We start from the raw sequence: 16,506 nt of genomic DNA on the forward strand, positions 1-16,506 counted from the left end.
AATGGATTTTCTTGAACTTATATTGACACTCTTCTTATCTCATTAAACTCAGAACTCATCCAAACCACCCCTTTAATTTGTGCACTATGATGTCATATCTCCTCATCTCTACTTCCAGGGGGACTTTAATATTTTAACTGGGTGAGGGGATTCAATAACAAGGATTCTGTGTTGCCTCCTGAGGCCCCAGTTATAATTTTGCTGGCAAAGTGTTTAGGTGACTGGAGCTGGAGGAGCTGGGGTGAATGAAAGTAGTGAGAGAGTTCAGACCACTGACATCTGGTATGTACTTTGAAACTGTGAGGAAGGAAGGAAGGAAGGAAGGAAGGAAGGAAGGAAGGGAGGGAGGGAGGGAGGGAGGGAGGGAGGGAGGGAGGGAGGGAGGGAGGGAGGGAGGGAGGGAGGGGAAAGAAGGCAAACTGAGCTGACCAGTCAGGGTTCCAAAACACCAAGGCAGTTGGGTTTATACACAAACCAGAAGAGGCCAGAAAAGACACTCCCAAGATACCAAAAGAGTAAAGTAGAAGAAATCCTTCACATTGGGATAAAAGGCATGAACTCCCAGCTACTTTTTGCCTCTGTCAGTTTTTATTACTCACCTAACTGAATGGTGCTGTTGGAGCCTTTAGAGAAATCATTTCAGCCTAACCTTTCCAATAGCTGCCTCATGTCTCTGACCATGGTTATAAAGTTGGTACTTCAGTAAAAACAGCACTTAAGCCACATATAAAAGATTGCTACAGAAGATAGCAAATCACACATTCATTCCAGAAGCTCTTTAAATGGCTAAAGGCTAGATACGGAGGGTAGTCTCTACAGAAATATATAATCAGAATAGAACAAGAAACTCCTAAATCCATACATGAAGAGATGTTTCATTCTCACATAAAGCTTTAAAAAATAAAATTATTTAATCTTGAGACAACATATATTTTTGTTCTTCATCAGAGAATTAGTGGTGGCACAGTGGATATAGCATCAACCTGGGACACTCAGGACCCAGGTTTAAAACTCCAAGGTCACCAGTTTAAGAGCAAGCTCAACTGGCTTGAGTGCGGGCTCACTAGTTTGAGTACGGGGTCGCTGGCTTGCATGTTGCATCACAGACATGATCCCATGGTTGCTAGCTTGAGCCCAAAGGTCACTCGCTTGAAGCCCTTGAGCATGGGATCACTGGCTCAGCTACAGCCCACCCTTTACCCACCCCCCATCAAGGCATGTATGAAAGGTAGTCAATGAACAACTAAAGTGATACACCTGAAAACTGATGCTTCTCATCTCTCTCCCTTCCTATCTATCTCTGTTTCTATCTCTCTCCCCTCCCCCCCAAAAAGAAAAGAAAAACAATAAGCAAAATCCATCTTTTATTCATTCTAAAAATGGCATCGATTAACTATACTGGATTTAAAATTATAAAATGTGGTCAGAAAATGTTTTTGAGCAACCATAGAATCCTAGAAATAACAGTAGAAATGGGAGCAACTAGAAGATACCTATTTTTGTTTCCTTTTTTAAACTTTTTTTTTGTATTGTTTTTGAGAGAATAAAGGAGAGAGGAAGAGAGAGAAACACTGATTTGCTGTCCCACTTACTTGTGCATTCATTGGTTTATTGTTGTATGTTCCCTGACCGTGGATCAAACCTGCAACCTTGGCATATCAAACTGATGCTCTAACCAGCTGAGCTACCCAGCCATGGCCCCATTTCTGTTTTGATTCTGCCACTAGTATATCAGACGACTTTTTTTTTTGTATCTTTCTGATGTTGGAAACGGGGAGGCAGTCAGACAGACTCCTGCATACACCCGACCGGGATTCACCTGGCACGCCCACCAGGGGGCAATGCTTTGCCTTTCTGGGACATCGCTCTGTTGCAACCAGAGCCATTCTAGCGCCTGAGGCAGAGGCCACAGAGCCATCCTCAGTGCCCGGGCCAACTTTGCTCCAGTGGAGCCTTGGCTGCGGGAGGGGAAGAGAGAGACAGAGAGGAAGGAGAGGGGGAGGGGTGGAGAAACAGATGGGTGCTTCTCCTGTGTGCCCTGGCCAGGAATTGAACCCGGGACTCCTGCATGCCAGGCCAACGCTCTACCACTGAGCCAATCGGCCAGGGCCCAGACGACTATTTAAGATTTGTATTTATCCAACTGTATAAAATGAGAGTCTGGAATCCGACATATAAAAGCCCATCTTAGCTTTGAAGTATGAAGGCCTCCACTGAACTCTGTGTAGCCACTGACTAGATCTATGCTCTTGGTCCAATAATTTAATATATGAAACAATTTTTTAACATTTGAAAATAAATACAGTTACACTATTATGCCTTAAAATTATTGAAAAAGGAAATATACTCTAAAAATGCAAATATCTTCAAGAGTTCCAACATATTATACATGAGAAAAATGGAATTAAGTGTAGGACTCAGGTGAATCTGGTCGTAAGTTATCACTAATAACACAAATAACACTGATCAGCAACATTACAACATCCTGCAGAGCTTGAGTCTTACTGGTGACATGATGAGAAATGCCTATTAGAACCAATATAAAAATCTCAATAGACTACATTATCATTTTTATTAATAGTTCATGACAAAATCAGTATTACTCTACTCTTTCACTGAATAACAATTACAAAGCAACATCATTTAAGGAACTTAATTCAAGTACAACTATATTTCAAAGAATTAAAGTGAGATGTTTTAAAGAAGCAATATTACTAAAGTTTTCATAGATAGAAAATAAAATTAAAAGTTATTACTGGGTTTAGCCATTCAAAATAGCTGGTGCTTGACTATTTTTTGCCACACCAAAGTGAAAACTTCACATAATTCAACCTAAGCATTTTCTACAGTTTTCTTTTACTGTAACCCATCATATGCACACATATGGTTCTATACATATGAATGCAGCAGTCACCTTAGAAAAAAAACACTAAGCCATGATAACATGAAATATAATACTTGATATTCACTGAGTTCTTCTTCTGTTACTGAGTTAAATGTTTTATCTTACAGCAAACTTATGAGGTAGGTACTATTACTAATCCATTTTCAATGAGGAAACTGAAGCACAGACCTATTCAGTACCTTCAGGTCCAGGACCAGGGGGCCAACAGAGTTGACATTCAAATGTAGTCTTGCCTTAATGCTTACCATGGCCTGCCAACTGAAAAGAATGGCTACCTTCCAGACTAAAAGCAGAAAGAGCAGTTTATATTCCGAACATATGGAAAGAAAAATGGTGGGGAACCAGAAAAATGGGAAACTGAGAGGTAGAGTTGCTGCATTTACTCAGCATTGTTTAGCAAAAAAGTACCTGCACAGCCCACTGAGCAGAACAGCCCTCAAAGTGAGTCAGACACATCAGAGTATCTCACTATTAAACAAAGTCTCTCACTATTAAAATCATCAAACTGGCTCTCCTTGTAAAATTCCAGATCTAGAAGCAAACAACTGATTGTAATTGGACTTCTATGTAGGCTTTTCAAACAGGCGAAAGTGAATGTACTAAATGAACTAAACATTTGGTTTTTATGGCGTTATTAATGGAAAACTTATGCTCTATTAGTCTCCAGCAGACATGGCTATTCTTACAGGCCATAGGATCAAGCCACAAACTGTACAACTGATAGCCAGATGTGGAATACAGTGAACACTCTCAAGTGACCATCCTACCATGTGTCCAGGTGACCAGGTGGCCCCACTAGGCAAAACCATAAAAAATTTCAAATTGTTCTCTAATTTAATAAAAAATAGTAAACTGGTTAAAAAGAAGCACCTTATATAAAATTTTATTTGAGTCCATGTTTATAATGAAAACGAAAAGGGAAACTCAAAGTAATATATTTGATTAGTTCAGTCAATTTTCTTTACCTTTCTAGAACTTCGTGAATAGTAGGATCCGTAGTCACCCTAAAAACAAAGAAACAAAAAACAAACATTTAGTGAACATGAAAGAATGTCATCTACTTAGCATGACAGCAGTTTACAAATGCTTATTATTGATAGATTTAAAAACACACGAAGTTCCCTTAAAAGTGAATACACAGAAAAAACAGCAAATATGATAGATTCTAGTAAAAGAAGTCTGTAGAAAATGTTTGGATAACTACACAATAAAGAAATGCTCTGACATATGCATATCAAGTTAATGGCACTGATAATCTGGATAGAATAATTTTTAAATGCAGTAGTGCCAAATACACAAGAAAATATGACCCAGAACTTAAAATGTATATGCCCATGACATACAACTCTATTATAATAAAGATAATGCAAAAAACTATTTCCCTCCCTATGAAAACACTGGTATAGTAAAGTACTTTCCCATAACCATCCTCCTTCACAGTTATTATGAGAAGCCTAATTTCTCTCTCAAACTTTATCTCTCTACATATTATCAAGGTCCAGAATAACAAGCCATGTAAAAGCCAAAAACCTGATTCTGCAAGAGATGGTACGGTACCTATAATTTTTTAAGAAATAAATATAAGAAACTAAGGACCTCTCTAAGTATAGACACTTCAAGATGAAGGTTAGGGCTGTCTTTCTGCTTTTACAAAATGCTAACTTCATTCTATCTTGAAAAAATGCATTCAGCTCATTTTTTATTAGGACACAGTAATATGTGCAAGTTGTAAATGATTCCAGCTGGTATCAAAGTTTAAATAATAGAATGTGAAGAAAGGAAAATTCTACTTTGTACTTTTAGCTCTAACAGCACTTGCTGTAATTAATTCAACTCAACCGAAGCTATATAAGCTGACACAGCAAAATTATTTGATCTTTTCAACTTATAAATCTACTATCAAGTCATAAAAAATTAAATCTGAAATTTGAATTTTCTATTTGAGGATTCAATAAAGAAAATTAATATTTCTAAAACCTTAATTTATTCTTAGTATCTCAGCCATATTTTCTTATTATTCTCCACAACAATTTCTAAAATGGTAACTTTAATAACATTTCATAACCATTAAAGCAACATGTATTCATTGTAGAAATAAACAAAATATAAAAAGTAAAAACAACTTAGAACAAAATTTAAATCTTCTTTTGTTCCCTTTTGCTATACATGGTCACACACATGCTGTTTTAAACAAGATTTGTATTACACCATATATCCAATATATCTTTCCTTTCTCTTAATGTAAAATAATTTTTACACAAAATAGATATTAAAAACACAATTTTACACAAAATAGATGTTAAAAACACAATCTTTTAAAAAAATTTATTAAAATTTAAAATTTATTTTGTTAACATGGATTCAAGTGTCCCACTCAATATAACACCCTCACCTCCCAACAACATGCCCTCCATTATACCACCTTTGTCCCCTGGCCCCTGACTTCTTTTCTCCTTCCCTCTGGGACTTGCTGTCCTGTTATCTGTATCTATGTATTACGAATATATCATTTCACTAATCCCTTCACGTTCTCTAATCCCATCCCCTCTTCCTCCTTCCCTCTGACAGCTGTCCCTCTGCTCCCTGTGACCCAGCCTCTGCCTCTATTCCATTCCTCAGTTCACCTTCTTCATTAGATTCCACATATAAGTGAGATCATATGATATTTGTCTTTCTCTGCCTGGCTTATTTCACTTACCATGATAATCTCAAGGTCACCCATGCCATCGCAAAAGGTAAGATTTCCTTATTTTTCATGACCACATAGGATTCCATTGTGTATATGTACTACAGCTTTTTTATTGATTTGTCCACTTACAGACACTTGCGCTGTATCCAGATCTTGGCTATTATAAACAATGCTGAAATAAACATGGGAGTGCATATCTTCTTTTGAATCAGTGTTTTGAGATTTTTAGGCTATTTCTAAAAGTGGGATAGTTGGGTCAAAAAGCAGTTCTATTTTTAATATTTTGAGGAATCTCCATACTGTTTTCCATGTAGCTGCAGCAGTCTGCATTCCCACCAGCAGTGCAGGAGGGTTCCCTTTTCTCCACATCCTCACCAGCACTTGCTATATGTTGATCTGTTAATGAGCTCCATTCTGCCAGGTGTGAGGTGGTATCTCATTGTGGTTTTAACTTGTATTCCATTGATGATTAGTGATGTTAAACATTTTTTAATGTCTATTGACTATCTGTGTGTCCTCTTTGGAGAAATGTGTATTCAGTTCCTTTGCCCACTGCTAATTAAGCTCTTTACCTTCCTGGTATTGAGTTTAGAAGACCTTTATAAATTTGGTTATTAACCCCTTATCAGACATATCACTGAATATGTTCTCCCATTTTGTGGGTTGTCCTTCTACTTTGTTAATGGTGTCTTTAGCTGTGCAAAAGCCTTTTAGTTTGATATAGTCCCATTTGTTTACTTCATACATTATTTCACTTGCCCGTGGAGATATATTGGCAAAAATATTGCTATGTAAGATATCAGAGAGCTTACTGCCTATGTTTTCTTCCAAGATTTTAATGATTTCACTACTTATATTTAAGTCTTTTATACATTTTGAGTTTTTGTGAATGGTGTAAGTTGGTGATCTAGTTTAATTTTTTTGCATGTACCAGTCCAATTTTCACAACACCATTTATTAAAGACACTGTTTTTACTCCTTTGTATACTCTTGCCTCCTTTGTCAAATATCAATTGACTGTAAAGGTGTGGGTTTATCTCTGGGCTCTCTGTTCTGTTCCACTGATCTGTATGCCTGTTCTTATGCTATTGAATAGTAACAAGCTATTTTGATTACAATGGCCTTGTAGTATAACTTGATATCAGGAAGTGTGATACCTTCCACTTTATTTTCATTTTCAAGATTGCTGAGGCTACTGGGATTCTAAATTCTACTGGATTTATTTTTACATATAAATTTTTGGAATATTTGTTCCAAATCTGTGAAGTATGCCATTGATATTTTAAAAAGAATTGCATTGAATCTATAGATTGCTTTGGGTAGTAGACATTTTAACGATGTTTATTCTTGCCATCCATGAACATGGTATATGCTTCCACTTGCTTGTATCTTTTTTATTTCTTTTATCAATGTCTTATAGTTTTCTGAGTACAAGTTTTTTACCTTCTTAGTTAAAATTATTCCAAGGTACTTTATTTTTGTTGCAATAGTGAAAGAATTGTTTCCTAAATTTCTCATCCTGACAGTTTATTGTTGGTGTATAAAAATGCCACTGATTTCTGAATATTAATTTTATATCCTGCCACTTTGCCAAATTCATTTATCAGGTCTAGTAGTTTTTTGACTAAAACTTTAGGGTGTTCTATGTATAGTATCATGTCATCAGGAAATGACATTTTTGCTTCTTCTTTTCCAATTTGAATGCCTTTTTTTTCTCCTTCCTGTTTGATTAATGTGGCTAGGACTTCCAAAACTATGTTGAATAACAGTGGTGAAAGGGGGCACCCGTCTTATTCCTGATCTTAAGAGAATTGCTTTTCACTTTTGCCCACTGAGCATGATGTTAGCTGTTGGTTTGTCATAGATGGCCTTTATCATGTTGAGGTATGTTCCCTGTATTCCCACTTTGCTGAGAGCTTTGATCATAAATGGATGCTGATTTTTATCAAATGTTTTTCAGCATTTATTGATATCATGTGATTTTTATCTTTCATTTTGTTTATGTGTTGAATCACAGTTATTGACTTGAAAACATTGTACCAGCCTTGCCTACCCAGAATAAATCCCACTTGATCATAATGTATGATCTTTTTTATTTATTGCTGGATCGGGTTTGCTGATATTTTGTTGAGAATTTTAACATCGATGTTCATCGGGGATATTGGCCTATAGTTTTCTTTCTTTGTAGTCTATTTTTCCGGTTTTGGAATGAGGATAATGCTTGCCACATAAAAGGAGCTTGGAAGTCTTCCCTCCTCTTGAATGTTTTGAAATAGCTTGAGAAAAATAGGAGTTAGCCCTCCTTTGAATATTTGGTAAAATTTGCCTGTGAAGTCATCTGTTCCAGGACTTTTGTTTGCTGAAGTTTTGTGATAAGTATTTCAATTTCATTTTTTGTAATATGTCTGCTCAGGCTTTCTGTTTCTTCCAGATTGAGTTTTGGAAGATTGTACATTTCTAGAAATTTATCCATTTTACCTAGGTTGTCCAATTTTTTGGCATATAAAGCTTCATAATAAAATACTTTGTATATCTGTGGTGTCAGTTGTTACTTCTCCACCTTCATTTCTAATTTTATTTATTTGGTCCAATCTCTACTTTTCTTGATGAGTCTGGTTAAAGGATTATCAATCTTGTTTACCTTTTCAAAGAACCAGCTCTTGGTTTCCTTGATTTCTGTATTGTTTTTTAGCCTCTATGTCATTTATTTCCACTCTGATCTTTACTACTTACTTACATCTACTTCCTCTGGGCTTTACTTGTTGTTCTTTTTCTAGTTCATTTAGGTGCAGGGTTAGGTTGTTTATTTGAGCTTTATTTTGGTTCTTAAGGTATGCCTGTAATGTTATAAACTTCCCTCTCAGGACTGCTTTTACTATGTCCCAGATTTAGGGTTGTTATATGTTCATTTTAATTTGTTTCAAGTACATTTTTTATTTCTCCCTTGGTCTCATTGTTAACCCATTCATTATTTAATAACATTCTATTTTAGTCTCCATATGTTTGAATGTTTTTCAGTTTTTATATTGTATTGTAGTTAATTTCATGTCACTGTGATCAGAGAAGACAGATATGATTTCAATCTTCTTAAATTTACTGAGACTTGTTTTGTGTCCTAACATGTGGTCTATCTTAGAAAATGTACCATGAGCATTTGAAAAGAATGTATATTCTGGTGCTGGGGGTGAAAGGTTCTGAAGATATCAATTAAATCCAGTTGATCTAGTGTGTCATTTAAGGCTGCTGTTTCTTTGTTAATTTTCTGTCTGGAGGATCTATCCATTGATGTTAGTGGGGTATTAAAAGCCCCTACTATTATAGTACTGCTGTCAATCTTGCACTTCATGTCCATCAAACTCTACTTTATATATATATTTAGGTGCTCTTATATTAGGTGCATAAATATTTACAATGGTTATATCCTCCTGTTGTATTGCTCCCTTTATCATTATGTAGTGACCTTTATACTTTACTACAGCTTTTATTTTAAAGGCTATTCTGTCAGATATTAGTATTGCTACCCAGGCTTTTTTTTTAAATTTCCATTTGCAAGAAATGCTTTCTCCATTCCTTCACTTTCAATCTATGTCCATGATGGTGAACTTTTTTATAAAAACTGCCCACTTTTGCAGTGCTGGTCAACCTGGTCCCTCCCACCCACTAGTAGGAGTTCTAGCTTTCATGGTGGGCCAATCGTGGCGCCATTTGGTTGCTCCGCTACTGCCCACCATGAAAGCTGGAATGCCCACTAGTGGGTGGGAGGGACCAGGTTGACCAGCACTGCAAAAGTGGGCGTTTTTTATAAAAAGGTTCGCCATCCCAGGTTTATGTGTATCTTTTATTCTGAGGTGGGTCACTTGCAGATAGCATATATACGGGTCCTGTTTTCTTATCCATGCAGCTACCCTATGTCTTCTGATTAGAGCATTTAATTCATTTACAATAAGGTTATTATTGACATGTGCTTATTTATTGCCATTTTATTCTTTAAACTTACAATCATCTTTATCTCTATTTCTTTTTTTCCTTTGCTCTTTTTATAGCAGGCCCCTTAACATTTCTTGCAGTACTGATTAGGTTGTAATAATTTCCTTGAGTCTTTTTTTGTCCGGGAAGCTTTTTATTTCTCCTTTAATTTGAAATAATAGCCTTGCTGGTTTAAAGTCATCTTAGTTGTAGGTTCTTGTTTTGCATCACTTTATTTCTTGCCAATCTCTTTTGGCTCAACTGTTTCTGTGGAGAAGTCAGATGTCATTCTTATGAGGGCTCCTCTGTAGGTAATTAACTGCTCTTCTCTTGCAGCTTTTAGTATTCTTACTTTGTCTCTTAGCTTTGGGATTTTAATTATGATGTGTCTTGATGTAAGCTTCCTTAGGTTCATCTTTAATGGGACTCTTTATGCTTCTTGAACTTGTGTGACTTTTTCTTTTATCAATTTAGGAAATTTTTCAGATATTATTTCTTCAAACACCTTCTCTATCCCTTGTTTGTTCTCTTCTCCTTCATGAACCCTTTTGATGCAGATGTTGTTTCTCTTCATGTTGTCACAGAGGTCTCTTAGAGTTTCCTCAGTCTTTTTGAGCCTCTTTTCTTTTTTGTTCTGCTTCTGTGTTTTTGTTCATCTTGTTCTCTAAATCACTGATTCGATCCTCTGCTTCATCCAGCCGGCTGTTGATTACTTCTAGTGCAGTCTTCATTTCTAATATTGTATTTGTCATTTCTGACTAGTTCTTTTTTTATTTCAATGTCCTTTTTCATGCTTGCTATCTCTGTTTAAGTTCTCAATGTGATCATCCATTATTGCTCTAATATCCTTGAGCTTCCAAAAATCTTTATTTCAAACTCTGCATCTAGTAGTTTAGTTACTTCCATTTCATTTAGTTCTTTTTCTGGGCATTTCTCTTGTTGATTCATTTGGGTTGTATTTCTTTGCCTATTTTGTTTCTGCATTAGGTAGCGCTATCTAACTTCAAAATTTGTTGTGGTGTCTTTATGAGTAAGATGGGCTCAGTGGTACTAACCTCCAGGTCACCTAAGTTCCTTGTTCTAAGAATGATTCTTGAGGGTAGAATTTACCTGCCTGTTGCATGGAGTATTGAAAAAGTTGGTCCTTTCATTGGTGCAGTTATCCTTTCAGGCTGGCTGGCTCTAAGGGCCAACCTTGATCATGTGTATTAGACCCTGTGCAGCGGATGTCCTATTTATTCTCTGCAGTGTCTGGTGCCTGCTGGACTCCTCTTTTGTGCATGCTGTTTGTGTAGTTAGCTGACTCCAGCATTGGTGCTGTATGCCACCCACTACTGGCTCTGTTGGTTCTGGGTCCTCTTGGGTTTGTGTCAGCCATTGTTTGTAACCTGCTGTGGGCTACCTGTCTGGAGCTATGCTCTGTTCGCTGTTTGTGTCATTTTCTGTGCCTGGGTAGTGTAGGAGAGGCCAACCTATGTATAAGAATCAGCTGCCTCCTGCTTAGAGATGACAGTAGCTCCATAAAAGCCTGAAGTTCCATAAGATTTGCCTCCACTTTTCAACAGCTTCACTTTCTCTTATGGCTGCATGGTCTTCTCACCAAATCTTCAGTCTCAATGTGGCTTCTTCTGTGACCCTTGGTTATAGATTTCTCTTCATTTAGTCCAAAGTTGATTTTTCAAGATGACTGTTCTTAAATTAAGTTGTAATCCAATTTGGTCCTGGGAGGTGGCAGTTGAAACATCAGCGTATTTCAATGCCATCTTGGAATTACTAAAAAAACACAATCTTAATAATTGATTCCTACTCTTCATATTCACAAGAAACTTTTCAAATGTTTCCTAATATTTATTATTTAAGTTTTCTTTTTGTCTAATACATCTAACATCATAATAATATCTTTGTACAAAAATCTTGACATTTCATCTGCTAATTTCTTTAAGTGAAATTCACCAAAATAAAATTTCTGAAGAAAAGACATAAACTTTTTCTATGGCATTTGTTTGTATTCTGCCAATGAAAAGGATATTTAGCAGGATAACTCAGTTCCTATACTTTAAATGTTCATAAATGTAGCTTAACATCTCCATAAAATACTTATTTCATAGTAAAAACAGTGTCTACTTTCAATTTTTGTTATTTTTTCTTGTTATTACTTTTGAGTAATTTTTTAAAATTATGATTACCCTGTGTATTGCTTTTGACAATTTTTTCTTAGGAAATTTATGGTTTTCTTATTGATTTGTAAAAGCTTTTTATAAAGATATTAATAATTTGTATATCATAATTGTATAAATATCTTCATTTGTGTTTCAGTCTATTATTTGCATTTAAATTTGGTTTATAATGGTTTTTGATGCACAGATATTTAAATTTTCTATAAACCTATCTTCTTTAATTTCTGCTATAGTTTCTATGCTTAGAAAGTTCTTCGCCAGTCCAATTTCAATTAAATAACTACTTATAGTTTCTTTTCTTCAACTTTCTACCCCTGCTACAATCTTTTACCCTTGGCTCCATATTTTTCCAATCTATGTAGAATATTTTGTAGGTACAGCGTGAGATAAGCACTTAATGTCATTTCTGATAACTCCCTCTATCTGCCTTACCATCAACACAACTGGTAAAATCACTTACTCTTTTGTGGTTTATCTGTATAAGATACCCGGTGAGAGAGGCTGATGTGAGGTACAATCTGAACTCTAATGTCAGTTTTGACACCAGGTAAGATGTTTTTTACTTCTCTAAATCTTAGTTTCTTCATTTGTAAATTGGGGATAAAAATACCTATCTTACAGCTTTGTTGTAAGGATTAAACTACATTAGATTTACAGTAAGCACTTATATCATGCTTAGGACAACACATACACTCAGTAAGTCAAGGGCTAGATACCAGATTCAAGCCTCTCTATGTCTCCTCCTTTGATCCATTTGTTAATTCTGTATTCATAGTGTAAACTTGACAGAGCATATAATATTTAGTAGAAAAAATATCTCCAACCATTTTACTAAGTTTTCCTGGGTATTCTCAACTCTGTTCTTTACATGAGTCCAAATCAGTTTGCATTTCAGTTATTCTTAGTATGCTTTTTTCCTCCCATAATTATCTCTTTTTCTCTCTCTTTTTGGCATGCCTTATTACATAGCCTAAAACTACCAAAACAATCCTTAAAAGTGATGGTGTAAATAGATATCCTTGTCTTTGAACCTACTAAAATGTTAAAGATTCTATGGTCTCATCATTGAGTTTGAGTTGGTTATGGGTTTAAAACAAGTAGTCTTTAGAATACTAAAGGAGAATCCTTCTAGCCTTAGTTTTAAAATTATTTCTATCTCCATTCCACAGAGGTAACTAAATTTTAGAAGTAATATGGGTTTCCCAAAGTCATACAGCCAGTACATAGTAGTGCCTACATACACACCCAAGTTGATGGTTTTGATGCCTTTTTATTTTCCAATGCAACCATGTTAATCCTTCTGTAATATAGTCTGTCTCCAACCCAGCAATGTTTTGTCCCAAACTTAACCATATAAATTCATTTAAAGCTTATTAAACATCATATTATAAAAATAATATAAGAAAGAATGGCTAAGTTCTCAGCTGATCTGAAGAAATGTAGAACACCCGTTATTATCTGCAGAAATACTTCAGTATTCATCAATGTTTGTTGAGAAAGACAATTTATTATGAGTTACCAGAGACATTGTTGGAACTCCTCCCAAGTCATTGCCTAGGCAGAGAAAACAAAGAACTTCGATAGCCTTGGGCCACTGAGGGCATAAACCCTAAGGTAGAAAAGGGCAGGACTTTGTAGCAAAACAGAAGCTCTTGAAGGAAGTTAGCAGGTGAGATGGAGCTGGTGGTAAAAAGCAGGGTAGAGGGATAAAGCCAGAGTCAAGGGTTAAGCTGCACCTCCTGACCTCTTTCCTCTCCCCGGGCCCATTAGGGTTGAGAGGCCCTGTGAGGACAAACACTAAATAGAAATATGATGGATTTATCTACTTCCCTTTTCATGGCCACCAGCCAAGCTCTGATTCACATTTTTCCCTTCTTTTAACCAGGAAAGGCAAGTTTTCCTTTTATTGGCCTGCTTCCCAATTAATACATGTCTTTCTCTGCTGCTCCAGGATATTTTAACTTTAACAATTGTTGATAAATGGACAGGAAATTGTAGATTTGAAGAAAGTTTCAGTTTCTAGAAACCCCAAACAAAGGTGACCCTAGAATGTCCTAGAATGCAATTATATAGGTCATATGTTTTCTAGGTCATTTCTGCTACTTCATGAAAGAGCTCCTATATGGGCCAGTCTTCTCCTTTCTCCCTAACAGGAATCACAGATGCCCCTTCCAAACCTCCCTCTACTCAAAAACAACAACAAAAAACTGATTCTACCATCTCTTCCCTTATTTTCCTCACAAAAGTTCTACTAAAGTCTCGCTAAGACCTTATCTGGATGACAAAGGTTTGCTCAAACTCAGCCATATATACTTTTTTCTGGAAACCAGATTGACATCAAGACCCTCTCCTCTCCCTTAATCCAGCCCCCACCCAGTTCCTCCTCCCTTGTTGTCATTCTGCTAAACAAGGCAAAATCATAAGCTGTGGAGAAAAGTCATATATTTAAATAAAATTAGAATAAATTAAAAAGAATGAAATTAATTGTAATTAAATTTAGTACAACAGAATTTAAATAGAAAATATTCCATCTCAGAGAAAGACAAGTACCATATGATTTCACGCATATGTGGAATCCAATGAAAAAAATGAATTAGCAGGCAAAATAGAAACAGACTCATACATAGAAAGCAGACTGACAGCTGTGGGGGGTAGGGTGGATGAGAGAGATGGAGGGATAGAGCAAAAAGGACAGAAAATTCATGGACATGGATAATAGTAGGGTGATTGCCAAGGGGGTGGGGTAGGGAAAGGTGAAAAAGGGGGTAGAGGGATAAATGGTGATGGATGAAGACTTGACCTGGGTGTGAACACACACTACGCTGTACAGATGATGTGTTGTAGAACTAGGTACCTGAAACCTGTATAATTATGTTAACCAGTGTCACCCATAAAAATTCAATTTAAAATATCCCATCTCATTTCTCTTCTCATAACCCAACCATGTACCCATGGCTCCACTGAGAAACAAAAAGGCTTAGTTGTTCACCTTGTCTTGACATTAATAAAAATGAAAGCATTAATCACATGTCCAGGGATTTCATATTTATATTATTGGTCCTAAAAATCAATCTTATGAGAACAGCAGGGCAGACATTAACCTTATCTTATAAAAAAAAAAGAAACTGGGCCCTGGCCGGTTGGCTCAGCGGTAGAGCGTTGGCCTGGCGTGCGGGGGACCCGGGTTCAATTCCCGGCCGGGGCACATAGAAGAAGTGCCCATTTGTTTCTCCACTCCCCCCCTCCTTCCTCTCTGTCTCTCTCTTCCCCTCCCACAGCCAAGGCTCCATTGGAGCAAAGATGGCCCAGGCGCTGGGGATGGCTCCTTGGCCTCTGCCCCAGGCGCTAGAGTGGCTCTGGTTGCGGCAGAGCGACTCCCCGGAGGGGCAGAGCATCGCCCCCTGGTGGGCAGAGCGTCGCCCCCTGGTGGGCATGCCGGGTGGATCCCGGTCGGGCACATGCGGGAGTCTGTCTGACTGTCTCTCCCCGTTTCCAGCTTCAGAAAAATAAAAAAAATTAAAAAAAAGAAAGAAACTGATGAGCAAAGAAACAATCAAATTGCCTAGAGTTATATATGTTCAATTAGTGGCAACAACAGGACTTAAACCCAGGGCTTTTGTTGTCAAATCCAAAATTCTTCCTGTTCCTTGATTCTGACTTTTCCAGTCACCAGAACCACTAGTCACTTTATAATTCTATCAGAGCCATAGAGGCAAACATGCTTTATTTCTTAGCAATTGCTCTCCAGTAAGACTATTCTCAAGTCCAGGATAATTGCTTCTAGACTGTCCTACACAATTCAGTTTCTTCCTTGACTGAACAGTCTCTTAAAGTAACAAGCAGGAAAATGTAGGACAAACCATGCCTGAGCTTATAAAAGCAGAATTAAAGATAATGATATTGCTACAAATGCTAAACAAAATAGATTAAACATCATTTACAATAATTATATACAATCTTGTGAATAGTTTCTTTTAAATAATGGCTCTATTTTCAAGGAGATTTTGAATTTTGAATATTTCTATAACTGACATATTTCTTATGTATATATCCAGCTAGTCATCATTTATAATAAAGAATTATTTCATCCATGATTCAAAATGCATATTTATTACTATAGTTGTGTGAAAAACAAGTTTAGCTGTGTTACTACTATCAATATAAAACAGATTTTCAACCTTTTTCATCTCATGGCACACATAAACTAATTACTAAAATTCTGTGGCACAGCAAAAGATGTACTTTTTGCCAATCTGACAAAAATATAGGTATAATTTTGATTAATTCACACCTGACAGCTGTTGTAGTGTTAGCTCTTGTAATTTTTTAATTTGACAGTGTACGAGAAAAGAAGTCTGGTATTGCATATTTTAAAAATTCTCATGGCACACCAGTTGAAAACTGTCAATATAAAATAATGAGTTAGGCCCTGGCCAGTTGGCTCAGTGGTAGAGCATCGGCCTGGCGTGCAGGAGTCCCAGGTTCGATTCCCGGCCAGGACACACAGGAGAAGCGTCCATCTGCTTCTCCATCCCTCCCCCTTTCCTTCCTCTCTGTCTCTCTCTTCCCCTCCCGCAGCCGAGGCTCCATTTGAGCAAAGTTGGTCCGGGCACTGAGGATGGCTCCATGGCCTCTGCCTCAGGCGCTAGAATGGCCCTGGTTGCAACAGAGCAACACCCCAGATGGGCAGAGCATCGCCCCCTGGTGGGCGTGCCGGGTGGATCCCGGTCAGGCGCATGTGGGAGTCTGTCTGACTGCCTTCCTGTTTC

At 36.9% G+C, this 16,506-nt stretch overlaps 1 protein-coding gene across 1 annotated transcript in view; it reads right to left on the reverse strand.

Annotated features, from left to right (window-relative positions):
- Nucleotides 1–16,506, reverse strand: part of ANK3 (ankyrin 3) — a 745,841-nt gene that overhangs the window by 612,820 nt on the left and 116,515 nt on the right. The window contains exon 2 of the mRNA XM_066242002.1: nucleotides 3,871–3,909. Within this exon, the coding sequence (XP_066098099.1) occupies nucleotides 3,871–3,909 (39 nt within the window). The remainder of the gene's footprint in view (nucleotides 1–3,870; nucleotides 3,910–16,506) is intronic.

Source organism: Saccopteryx bilineata, chromosome 9 (genome assembly GCF_036850765.1).
Source record: "Saccopteryx bilineata isolate mSacBil1 chromosome 9, mSacBil1_pri_phased_curated, whole genome shotgun sequence".
NCBI lineage: Eukaryota > Metazoa > Chordata > Mammalia > Chiroptera > Emballonuridae > Saccopteryx > Saccopteryx bilineata.